The following is a 12,541-nucleotide window of genomic DNA, read 5'->3' as shown; positions in this document are numbered from 1 at the left end:
CCACACTAGGAAGTTTAGACCTACTGAATTCATATTAAACAAACAAGCAAGCTGTTTACAACTAAAATGACATTTTAAAGAAGATTATGTATTAATGGTGGGTTTAATTGGAAATAGAGCCTCAAATCAAATTAAAGCCCCAAATAATCTTGGGTCGGCTCGGATTTCAAAAATATTTAATCTTTCATTTTATGCCTATTTAAATAAATGTATTGCATTTTGTTGTGTTTTTATTGTAATGTACTTCTATTTACATTTCTGCTTTAACTTATTTCGTTTAATTTATTTAATTTTTTTTTTATTTTACCGGAAGCTCCATGTTTTCGTCACAGGAAGCTGAGCTGTCAGTTTTGTTTTGGCAGCTGCTTGTCACGTGATGTGTTGTCGTCAGCGGTAGAGCAGCAACATGGCGGAGCTGTTAAAGGTAGGAAAACATTAAGGAAAACATGAGTTTCAACAGCTGTTCCGAGACCGGACTTTGATCTAGAATCGGACCGAGCTGCGTGGGGGTTCTCCGGGCTTCACCTCCGCTCTCTGACCGCGGAGTTAGCTGCCGAGGTATCCGCAGTAGGGGGAGGCAGTACCGGGGAGGACGGTTAGGGAGACCGTAACACTCTGTGCTACACTCCAAACCGGTTTTCCTCCGGTCTGGTCCGGTTCTCCGGGTGTCGGACACACGGAGGATTCGGTGGGACGACGGGTTGTTCTTCAGACTGACGCCCAGAAAAAACAGCTGCTGTCCCGGCTTCAGGCCAAGTTCCCTCCCCCGGTTCTGCTAGCAAAGTTCCCAGAAATACAACAGATGGAGCAGTCAGTCTGTTACACCCGTTTAAAATGACATAAATGCGACTTTAAAGTCAGGAAAAAATCTGATTTATGTCATAAATCAGTGTTTGCGCCGTTTTTTCCCCGTAGAAAACGGATCTGCGTGGTTTTTAAATCTGATCTGGGTTGTGTGGCTCCTGATTGGATCAGAGTTTTCAGGTGATCGTCCTGTCTCTCAGTAACTAGACTTTTCCCTCTGCAGGTGATATTTGATCACGAAGGGATTTTCCTCCATCCGACCCCAGATGAAGGAAGCCCGGATCAAGATTTGCTGGTTTCGGGATCCCTTCGTATCATAGAGAAGGTGAAACTAAAAAAATCCCCCTGGTCTTTTTTCACACAGAAACGTCTCAGTTCCGTTGACGCTTTTGAATGGTTTTTGGTCACAACTTCTGTCTTCTTTGGTTTTAGTTTGCTCAGAAAAAAAGATTAAATCTTTTTACATTTGCTGTAGGGGTTCAAATTAGTTCCAATCGATTAACTATTAACGTCCGCGTAGGTGACTTTATTTTTGTAGTTCGGCCGCCGTCCAGCAGAGGGCGCCGCTGGTCATCCTTAAGCGGAGCTAAGTTGATTGAGGGATAAAGATGGTGAAGTCATCCGAAATCGGGAAAGAGAAAGATCCAAATGGAGTCCTGTCGGATGCAAAATGCTCTTTCTGCGGTTCTGTTTTAAAATTCAAACACCTGAAAATCTTTTTATTCAAGTATCTTGAGCAACAAGCAGTCAGAAACTTATAATGAGAGGGAAAAAACAAATGAGTGCAGAATGACGTGAAAGCCATGAAGCACAATAAATGCACAATAATGTTAAAAAAACAAAATATGCACTAAACAGCTGGTAATACTGTAACTGGGTCTTAATAATCATTAACATTTGGATGTATGCCAAAAATCAAACTTTTGCAGCCATCTAAATCCAAAAATCAATATTTTTCCAAAAAAGATGTTATTTCTAGCAAAATATAAACGGAACAATTACAAAAAATCTCTTGCAACTTAGATGAAAACAAAAATGTACTTACAAATTCAAAAAGAGGACAAAAATATTTCAAAAACCACCAATCGTCCAGTCTGACCTCAGTATATTCCAATTGCTCAAAGAAAAACTAGATTAACAGAACTTAAGATATACAAAAATTCGACAAAAACGGCCACAACACAAATAGGTCATACTATCACAATGTTCTTTGTCTCAATAATTTTCACAGAGTTTAAGAGAAGTGATATTTCTGTTTCATGCTCAATCAATAACTTATTTTTACATGAATGGAAACTTGGAACTCATTACATTCATTTGTTATAAATGAAACAAATGCTAGAGCTTTTAAAAGAGCCCTGCTTTGTTATTTTTATTAGAACGGTGAAAATGTGCCGTTTCTAATATAACTATTTTATTATAAGAAATGTTATAATTGTGCTTTTATGAATTACTATGCTATGTTTATAATGTTAAGTGTTTAGCTGTTTTTGGAACAGTTTTTTATGATGTTGACTCCAGGAATTGTAGCCATTATTATGGAAACGGCGAATGAGGATCCAAATAATGATTCCGTCAGCTGATGAGTCTGCTGTTTCTTCTACCTGCAGGATGCAGAGATTCTGGTGGAATACCGCCCTCTGGAGGACAGCGTGGATCCGTCCAACATGCTGTGCGCAGGACAGGTTCGTCTCTTCTCGCTCTGTGACCTCAGTGACCTTTGGAGCGCCATGACCTCAGGGGACGTTCAGGTGTGTCGTGTTTCTCCTCAGGACTCCAGCTCAGTGGTGGAGTGGGCCCAGTGTCCCGGAGAGAAGTCCCAGTCTCGGCAGCTGCTGGAGACGCAGCAGAGCTACGAGACCGAGTGGGACATGGTGAACGCCGTCTCCTTCAAGAAGAAGAACTACACCAACGGAGAGGGTGAGTCTGGAGACTTCCTGTCAGCTGACTGATGGGGGGAAATGCTGCACAGTGCAGCTGGAATTAGAGCTGGGCATTTATCGTGAACATTTTTTGAGCAAAAAATTAGATTTATTGTTGTCTCGATAAATTTAAATTTATAATGTTAAATCAGAGGTGTCCAATGTGCGGCTCAGGGATCATTTGTGGCCCTTGAGCTGATTTTGTATGGCCCCTGAGTGCAGCTCAAGAATAATTCAAATTTGTCCTGTCCAGCAGATAAAAAGTTCTGATGGAAACTTTATTTGTAATTGGGGTAAAATTATTAATGACATAATTTTCTTACAAATCAAAATGTTATGTATGACACAAAGTATTCTGGGTTTTTTTTATAACAAATCTTTAGTAATGAGTAGAACCACGTTTATCCAGAGAGTTTTACTGAGAAGATGACTTTGATGCACCTAAATCAGCTTTTATTTAATTTATGTCGGCTAAACATTGGAAAGAAATCGACCCAAATCCTGTCCTTATAGCTGAGAGTAAATTTGCTAACTCAAGCCAAAAAATATATATTTTTAATGCATCAAGTGTCTTGGTGAAGCCTGATTCAAATGAGAATATTTTTCAAGAACAATATTTGTGTTAGTGGTGCTGTGATTGCTGGGTCTTGCAGTTGCAGCCACACAGTTACCAATAACATCAGTATTGAGCTGCTGCCCACCTCTACATCCAGTGATTAGAAAAGCTGCTGAGTCATGAAATCATCTCAGTTTTCCAATGACATTTAAAAAACAACAAAGCTTTGAAATATTTTCAAGCAAACAGGAGCTGAGTTTGTTTTCAGGTTTTCAAAGGGTTAAAGTGAAATCTGTGTGTGTGTCTTTAAATAAATCATTCTGCGGTGTGTTTTCTAAGCCCTGCGTCTCGTCTGTCAGGCTCTCTGAATCACAGCCATGAGCGGAGCCGCTGGGCGTTTTCTGTGAACATCTGCGACCTCAAGTCCATCACAGTGAAGAAGGAAGGCTGGACCTTTCTCATCCTACAGCTGAAGGACTCCTCCAGCTCCATCCCAGCACTGCACTTCCACCAGGGCGGCAGCAGAGAGTTCCTGGACAGCCTGCGGAGGTTCGCTCTGCTGACAGAGTGAGTAGCTGCAGGTTCAGGTTCAGGTTCTTACAGCAACAGAACCATGCAGGGATCGAAGGGGAGTGAGGCTTGTTCTGCAGATAGACTGAAGATATTTTTACTTCAAACTCAGCTGTTTTACAGCTGCAGCTTCAATGGGTTTGAGGTATTTAATTATAGAAACTTTGAAAATTAATACAAACAACAACTAATGGGTCTGTTTCAGATAAACCTGGTTTCTTTAGAGTTTCATTGAGTGGCAGTATTATGTGTTTTCCAGGCACATAATGCCATTTTAATTACTAAAATGCATATAAAATGTGTTTTGATAATTTTATATTTTTAATGCGTAGTATATCTGTTAACACAAATTAACTTCCTGTTGTCATGTTTAATTCCTAACAGGAAGTTGTTTTTATTTTTTATAGAAGTGAAAGTATAAAAAGCTTCTGCTTCTACCTAAATTTTTTTTCTGTCTGCACTTTGTGTCTTTGCCATTGACGGAACTTTAAATATTATTTATCTATTTCTGTACTAGTTTTGTCTTGTTTTTTATTTTAATTTTTTGTTTAGGATTGTTTTTGTTTTTTCCATTTTTTTTACTCGTGTGCAGAAAGGTTAAAAATAGCTAAAATAAATAAAAAAGTAATGCATCATTGGCTGATGGGTTTCAGCTTAGCGCTACACTGCCCCCTATGGGTTTGGCATGTTTAAAACAAAGCATAGTGGGGTATTTGTGTTTGTTTATTTGGATGAAAACGTTCCTGAAACTGATCCCATGTGAAGGATTTTGTGTTTTTTGTTTTAACAGCGTGGCAGAGATATTCCTTTTTTTAAAGACCTGGCTACAGATTTACAAGGACTAGGAAAGGCTAGTCACTAACTTCCAGCAGTACGTCATAGTCAGCAAGCACATGGTGACAGTGGAAAGGAATGACTCTGTTATAAACCTCCTGGCCTTCCTGGGTTGTTAAAAGATGATCTGGTCCATTCAGACTGTCTGACACACAGAGTGTCAAACACATCGAAACATTTGGTAAAGTTTCCAGTATCGACATGGATCTCTATGCGGAACCTCTTTGCCTTCCTGTTTGCAGATTTTACTCTCTGATAATCGATCCGTCTGATTCAAACTGGCTGAAGCTTGGAGGCTTTCTGCTGGTTTTCAGAAACAGACGGACTGTGTGCGCGTCTGGAGAATCGCGTCATTTATATGTTAATTTCTGCGATGATGAAATGTTCCGAGGCGGAGATGAAGTCAGATTACGGCAGGAGACTCTCTGCAGCTGATAACTATTATTAAAGTTCTTATCTGCAGCTCAGTGAAAGGCAGGATCAGTGCCGGATGTTTGGATTCAGATTTGTGACAGAGTGAAGCTCTACCTACGCTCTTACACACACACACATACACACACACACACACACACACACATGCCTGACGTAGGGTCTGTGTGTGTTTCAGGAGTCCTGAGGATGAAACGCGTCTGCTGGTCAGCACTCCAAACAAAGCTCTGTCCCAGTCCTTTGAGAACCTGCTGGACGACAACAACTTTGGCCTCGTTCACGTAAGAAAACACACAGAAAACACACACACACACACAATCCTCTTCACAGTCATCGTTCCTTGCTGTCATGTTTTTCAAGCGTTTTCATTTTTCCTACATTTTTCCTGATTGATCACTCTGATCAGGTTATCGATCTCTTAGGATTAGTTTAAGATTGGTTTGAATCTTCCCCAAAGAACAAGGATTTCTTTGTGTCTCATTGGAACGGACATAAGTCACAAGTGGGGAACCTCAAGGTTCAATCCTGGGAACCCTCTTTTTTAATATCTATATTAATATCTATATATTTTATATCAAAGTTCCCATTAGCTCAGGTTAAAACAAGAAATAAGATGAGCTTCCTTAACGATGGATGCCAATATATCGGCCCCGATTTCCTTACTTTTGGGAGATTGGTAATCAGCTGATTCTTACATGTTAAGCCGATCTTATCTATAATATTATGACTTTATTCTTGTAATTTTACTTATTTTCATCTTAGCCTGGTCTTAATACTCCATTAAACAAAACAGTCAAAACAGTGATTTCCTTTAAATCCAGGCTAAAAACCCATTTGTTCAGAGTTGCTTTTGATTCATAATCACTGGAACATTGATCAACATATTTCATGCATAGCTGCTTGAGCTGCTTGATGATTTTGTCAGACTGTAATGTTTATTGCTTGTTTCATAACTTGTTGTGTTTTCATGATGTAAAGCTCTGAACTGCCTTGTTGCTGAAATGTGCTCTACATATAATTTTTCCTCCTGCAGAAGTTTAAGCGCGACCCTTATGTGGCGACGCTGGGCGGCTTCTCCAAAGTCACCAACTACATCTATGACGCCCTGCGGGGGACAGAGGAGCAGCAGCAGCGCCCCCCGGAGGAGGTGGCCGACCTGCTGGGGGAAGTCATCCCAGGGCTGGAGATCAACCAGCAGGAGGAGCCGGGCTTCGAGGTCATCACCAGGGTAAGTAGCCGACCTCCAGCTCGTCAGCTGATGTCTCCTCCTCCAAAGTGATGACATCATCACCTCCGACCTGACAGATCGACCTGGGGGCGAGGCCGCAGGTGAGCCGGGCGGAGCCGGTGTCGGCAGACGACTGGAGTAAACACCAGGACCCCGAGGGGAGGATAGAGAACGGGGCGGCGCTCAGACAGAGGATTTTTAAGGGGGCAAGTCTTCATTACGTCCACAACGAGACGATCGATTTATTAAATTATTATGTTTTCACCCCAACTGGAGGCAGACTGGTACTAGTTTTGTCTGAAAATTAGGACTGCAACTAAGTATCGTCTTAGTGCTTAATTATCCTATTGATTAACTGCTTATTCTATTGAATAGTCTGTTATTCTATCGATTAATCGATATTTCTATTGATTAATCAAATTTTAAAAAATTGGCACATTCTGCAGATTCTTTATTTAACCACGTGTGTTTTTTTTATAGAGCATTAGAAATACATTAAAATATGCAAATATAATAATTCCATTCATTTTAAAATAAAAATATTTTTACATTTTATTGTCTAAGATGCAATAACTTGTCATTCTTTTAATGAATGTTTGGTCATTTGCAGCAAAGAATGAATCTGCAGCTAAAACATATTTCTAACATCCACATGTGAAAAGTTTAACACTTTCTGTCTCCAGGAACATCTGAACTACATTTCCCACAATGCATCCTGTTCAGGCAGAAACATGAAGCCACTGACTGCAACCTGTTAATAAAACCTGAGAATTAAATGTAGATTCAATTTAAACAGATTCTGAAAGTGAAAGAGAGTCATGTGACCAGAGTGTGTGACCCTACTGACCATGTGACCCTACTGACCGTGTGACCCTACTGACCATGTGACCCTACTGACCATGTGACCTTACTGACCATGTGACCTTACTGACCATGTGACCTTACTGACCATGTGACCCTACTGACCATGTGACCCTACTGACCATGTGATGCTGTGTGTGTGTTTACCTGCAGGGTCTGTGTCACGCCGTGAGGAGGGAAGCCTGGAAGTTCCTGTTGGGATATTATCCGTGGACGAGCACATTGGAGGAGAGGAAGTCTCTGCAGAAGGCCAAAACGTACGACGCACACACACACGCACACACACACGCAGACACAGCGTTAAGAGTTCTTTACAAAATTAAAGTTGTCTTTGAGAGGAAAATCTTGCATTAACATTATGCCATGAATATATTAGTTGAAAACTGTCTCTAAAACAACAATAATATTGTTTATCGCAATATTTACTGGGACATTTTATCGTCCAATATAATTAGTTATGGTGATAAGCCTGAGGGTGGATGTTTGTCTTTCCCAGAGATGAATACTTCCGGATGAAGCTGCAGTGGAAATCCATCAGTGAGGAGCAGGAGAGGAGAAACTCCAGACTGAGAGACTACAAGAGCCTGATCGGTGAGGAAGAGGAGGACTCCGCAGTCTTCATCACTTAAATCATCATAAATGTAATGCGTCACCTTAGGGCCGCATGTAGGAATCAATCTGCACCTCCACAATGGTCCAAGACACCTGAGGGGGGCGCCAGAGAGCTCACTGCTCAGTGTCCAAACTTTTTAAGTGGTTTAAAATCATCAAGTCAAAAGTATTTCCAGGTCAAGAAAATAAAAGAAAAAACTAAAATCAAATAAATAAAGTTGTTTTGCTGTAGGAGAGAGATGTTATTCACCATAGATTCAAAAATGTAAAAATTATTTTGCATGTTTACTGTATTCAGATAAGGAAATTAAGTTTTCAAAATGTAATCAAATTTATTCTTAGCTTGAAGAACAAGATTTGGTCACTTTATTTTAAGATGCTTGTTAAATTTTATTTACGAAATTAGATTAAAGCTGATTTGGGTGAATCAAAGTCACATTTTCAGTAACAGTTTCAGAATAAATGTGGCTCTACTCATTATAAAAGCTTTGTCATACAAAGACTCATGTTGTACTTAACACTTTCCACTGTAAGAGAATTATGCTGGTAATAATTTTACCGATTAGAAATTTTAAAAAAAGTGTGAATCTGCATCAACTGTAGTTGGGAGCCACGCAAAATCAGTTCAAGGGCCACAAATGGCCCCCGGGCCGCAGTTTGGACACCGCTGCTCTAAGTTATGGCCAGATGTTCAGCTGAAGCTTTGATCCTGCTCTTTTCACCTTCATATAGTTATTTTATGTCGCCTTTCTTCATGTTGATCCTTCCGGTTCCACTAAGTTTTTGTTTGTCCGCCTCTGATGGAGACGGGAGCAGAAATGCTGTGTGAAACCAGATGGAGGTCAAGCGTTGAAGCTAGTGTTAGACCTCCATGTTTGTTTTCCTTCTGCTGCAGAGAAAGACGTGAACCGAACAGACCGAACGAACCGCTTCTACGAAGGTCTGAACAACCCGGGCCTGACTCTGCTGCACGACATCCTGATGACCTACTGCATGTACGACTTCGACCTGGGTGAGAGCTCCATGCCGCTCACTGGTTCTCCTGGACTCACGTGCCCTCATTAAAAGTTGACAGGAAGATGATTGAGGCTCATTGGTGGTTAAAAAAATGTGATGATATTCATCCTTAAAGGGGCAGTATCATGTAAAATCAACTCTTTTGAGTGTTGCTTTGATTCTTCTATGCATGTTTGAGAAATCCTTTCATCTCCATGACAACCATTCAGCTGTGCAAAACACCTGGGTGGACCTAGCCCCGCCTTCAAGGGCGCAGCTCCTCCTCAGAGCTGCAGTTTCCAAGCTTCTGCCTCACAGAGCAGTGTTATAAAGTTGCACTTTGTTTGGATGTTAGGTGAAGCATACAGCAAACTGTTCTGATTGCTCTGGGTCTTCAGAACCGACCGGGTTCTGTTTCCCCCTCCGGTTTTTGACTGATCCTCCGTGTTTCTCCAGGTTACGTTCAGGGGATGAGCGACCTGCTGTCGCCGATCCTGTTCGTCATGGAGAACGAGGTCGATGCGTTCTGGTGTTTCGTCTCCTTCATGGACCAGATGGTGAGAAACCGACCAGAACCAGAACAAACAGTATAGCCTTGGGAACCAGAGCCATCCATGTTTGATGGTCCAGGAAAATTTGACATGTTGGGTTTGTTTTTGCTGCAGCACCAGAACTTTGAGGAGCAGATGCAGGGCATGAAGACGCAGCTGATCCAGCTCAGCACGCTGCTCAGGCTGCTGGACCTGGCGTTCTGGAACTACCTCGGTACGGAGCAGCCAATCAGTCGGGTCGGGTCGAGCTCTGGCCACGGTCCCGTGTTGGACCAACATCTCTGACATGTCTCTGTGTGTTTCAGAGTCCCAGGAGTCCGGGTATCTGTACTTCTGCTTCCGCTGGCTGCTGATCCGCTTCAAAAGGGAGCTGATCTTCAGCGATGTCCTGCGGCTCTGGGAGGTCAGTCTGGAGGTCGGATCCGATGAGGGTTCTTCTAGCCGGTTTACTGCAGATTTCAGAACCCATAACATCATTTAGGCTGCGTTCACACAGCTGCCAAATGAGACCCAAATCCAACTTTTTCACTGCAGTCTGATCGGCCCAATTTAAATCTTTCAGTCCCCAAAAAATACAATCTGTGTCACTATGGAAGTGACTTCTGTACCTTTTTTTGTAAAGTAAAAAATATTTCACTTTTCAAACTGAGAAATGTCCTTGTTTTTTCTAAAATATCTGAGATTTTTGTTTCTGTCTGCGATGGCCTTAACGCGCTGTCGGACAATCTGTAAATTTAGCAGCAATACGGTTGAATATCATGTAAAATTGTAGTGCACTTCTTTTGGCTTTGTATTTGTGAGGTAAGAGCCAGTCCCTGGTTCTGCTTCCTGTATCTGGTTCTGGTTCCTGATGACATCACGTCGTGTCCGTTCATCCTCAGGTCATGTGGACCGAGCTGCCCTGCCAGAACTTCCACCTGCTGGTCTGCTGTGCCATCCTGGACTCTGAGAAGCAGAAGATCATGGAGGAGAACTACGGCTTCAACGAGATCCTGAAGGTAACGCGGAGCCGATTGGCTCAATCAGGTTCTTGTGATGAACAATCAGATCAATGGCGCCTATCGATCGGGTTTCTTCTGTTGCAGCACATCAACGAGCTCTCCATGAAGCTCAACATCGAGGAGATCCTGCAGAAAGCCGAGGGCATCTACCTTCAGATCCGCAGCTGCAAGGTGGGTGTTCAGTTTTCACCTCCTCTGTGTGAACCTGGTCACCATGGTAACGTGACTCCCATTCAGCTCCAGGGAGCTGCGCTTGTTTACTGAGGCTGTTTCTACTGAATATCAGTTCTGTACTGACATGAGGGATACAAGTTATGAATAATCTAGACTTCATTGAGCTCATCTGTCTATTAATTAATTGATGAACAATTTCCTTAAAAACTTGAGTTTTCTCTAATATGAAGATAGTTTTTCATAATATGCTGGATTTAAAAAAAACAATGTGGAGCTTAAGCAGCTTGACGAGGGTTTATACTTCAAAACAGAATCACATTAAGTGAATTTTTCATCGCACACCAGACTGGACCAATTCTGGGATAGCGCTGCCATCTTTGTTTTTGTAACTGGCTTCGCTCAGCGGCGCCCTCTTATGGAAAGTGGCTAAACTGCAACACTGAAAGAAAGTCTATGGGGCCATTATTAGTTAATGGATTGGAACTAATTTTAAAACAATTGACCATAATATCAAAAATTAACTAAGAGATTCCCAAACCTTTTGATGCGAGGGAAAACATTATGTGTTGTGATTTTATTAATCTCTTTCATTTCTTTTCGCACCAGTTTAGCTTGAGGAGCAACAAAAAACATATTACAGATTATTTTATATTAAAAAGACTTAAAATTTATGATTTGAAAATGTATTGGATTCATGTTTATTTTATTTTTCTAATCTTCCTTTTAACTTTCTGAGCCCCCACTATGAAAAAGACTGGATTTATTCTTAGCATCTCTAATTAAGACGGATGTTGAAGACTCAGACGGTCCAGTTTAAATCTCCTGGTGTGGGTTTAACCAGAACCAGGACCCGGTTCTGATTCTGATCCGCTCGTCCTCTGCAGGACCTGCCTCACTCCATCAGCTCCATCCTGGGCTTCGACACGCAGCACCGAGTCTCCAGCCAGGCGGACTCCGGGTCTCGACCCGTCCAGCAGCAGGACGCCTGTTCTAACGGACACTACAGAGACAACAGACCCCAGAACAGCTGCAGAGGGGTTTTCACATCGTAGTTAACGCACAGACTGACTGTTGGTCAGCAGGGGGCGCCGTGTGGCCCTCAGAAGGATTGGGGAAAGGTGTACAAAGGATCGCAGATTATTCAGAATCTTATTTTTCTAACTTCTTGTATCGTCTCTTTGCTCCTGATGTTTTCTAAAATCCTGACCTGCAGGACGGACAGGAGCAGGTGGGGACTCCCCTGGACTCTCACACATGTGCCACACGCGTGTGCATCTGTTTCCTGAGTCAGAACTCGCCTGCAGATCAGACGCTGCCGCAGAATCTGTCCTTCTTGCCGACAGCAGCTAATCAGTATTTTATTATCGACGCATCAGCTGATTATTGATTTGTTTGTTTTTTATCTGTAAAGTGTAAATGCCCAAAGTGACGTCCTTAAACTGCTCAGTCGGCTCCAAACTGAGGCGCATTATTTTCTTTCATTAAAAAGCTGCCAATGAAGGTTCACACTCACCTAAGCCTCTCTTATTAAAGCTACTAAAGGGTATTGAAGTTGATATTTGTTCAATCCATTTCTCCTTCTCCTGTTTCCGTTATAATTTCTGCTTCAAAAGTGTGAAAAAACTCACTGAAAAACCAAAAAAGGCATCGCACTCTGTAATATTATGCTTTATTTTTTGGTAAAAGTGCAATGTATGATATTTTTTAAAAATTACCCTCAAACCCCTTAAAACTTTTTACATTTGAACATTAATAACTACATTAAAGTCATTAATTCTGGAGATAAAAATTCAATCTTAAGCTTGTTGCATTGAAACATAAGTCAATAAGGAAATTTCCATTTTAAATTACAGTATGATAAAAATCCAAATTAAAGTCGTATCACACAATGATGAAATTCCACCTTTAACTTTTTACATTTGGATGTAAAAATTAACACCTTAAATTTACTGCATCAGATTGTTTTTAAGTCATTACATCTCAATACGTGAAACTAAAACCAT

The 12,541-nt window shown here is 41.4% G+C and overlaps 1 protein-coding gene across 1 annotated transcript; it reads left to right on the top strand.

The window, feature by feature from the left end:
* The first annotated feature begins 301 nt into the window (after window positions 1-301).
* Window positions 302-12,094, top strand: tbc1d15 (TBC1 domain family, member 15). The gene is made up of 17 exons (XM_008411890.3): window positions 302-424; window positions 1,028-1,129; window positions 2,415-2,489; window positions 2,577-2,724; window positions 3,642-3,849; window positions 5,294-5,396; window positions 6,149-6,343; window positions 6,421-6,549; window positions 7,358-7,461; window positions 7,701-7,795; window positions 8,712-8,828; window positions 9,269-9,369; window positions 9,478-9,577; window positions 9,669-9,766; window positions 10,245-10,361; window positions 10,449-10,535; window positions 11,423-12,094. Exons 1-17 carry the CDS (start codon window positions 407-409, stop codon window positions 11,588-11,590), a joined length of 1,965 nt encoding a protein of 654 aa, XP_008410112.1. The 5' UTR covers window positions 302-406; the 3' UTR covers window positions 11,591-12,094.
* Window positions 12,095-12,541: the final 447 nt, after the last annotated feature.

This window comes from Poecilia reticulata, chromosome 6 (genome assembly GCF_904066995.2).
Source record: "Poecilia reticulata chromosome 6, P_reticulata-male-v2, whole genome shotgun sequence".
NCBI classification, from domain to species: Eukaryota; Metazoa; Chordata; class Actinopteri; order Cyprinodontiformes; family Poeciliidae; genus Poecilia; species Poecilia reticulata.
This window is presented reverse-complemented; position numbering and strand designations above follow the sequence as displayed.

What these genes read in the sequence shown, in the direction of transcription:
- tbc1d15 (XM_008411890.3), top strand. An exon ending in GCTTCGAGGTCATCACCAGG is followed by an intron (nt 6,344 to 6,420) that starts GTAAGTAGCCGA and finishes CCGACCTGACAG; the next exon opens with ATCGACCTGGGGGCGAGGCC. An exon ending in AGACTACAAGAGCCTGATCG is followed by an intron (nt 7,796 to 8,711) that starts GTGAGGAAGAGG and finishes CTTCTGCTGCAG; the next exon opens with AGAAAGACGTGAACCGAACA.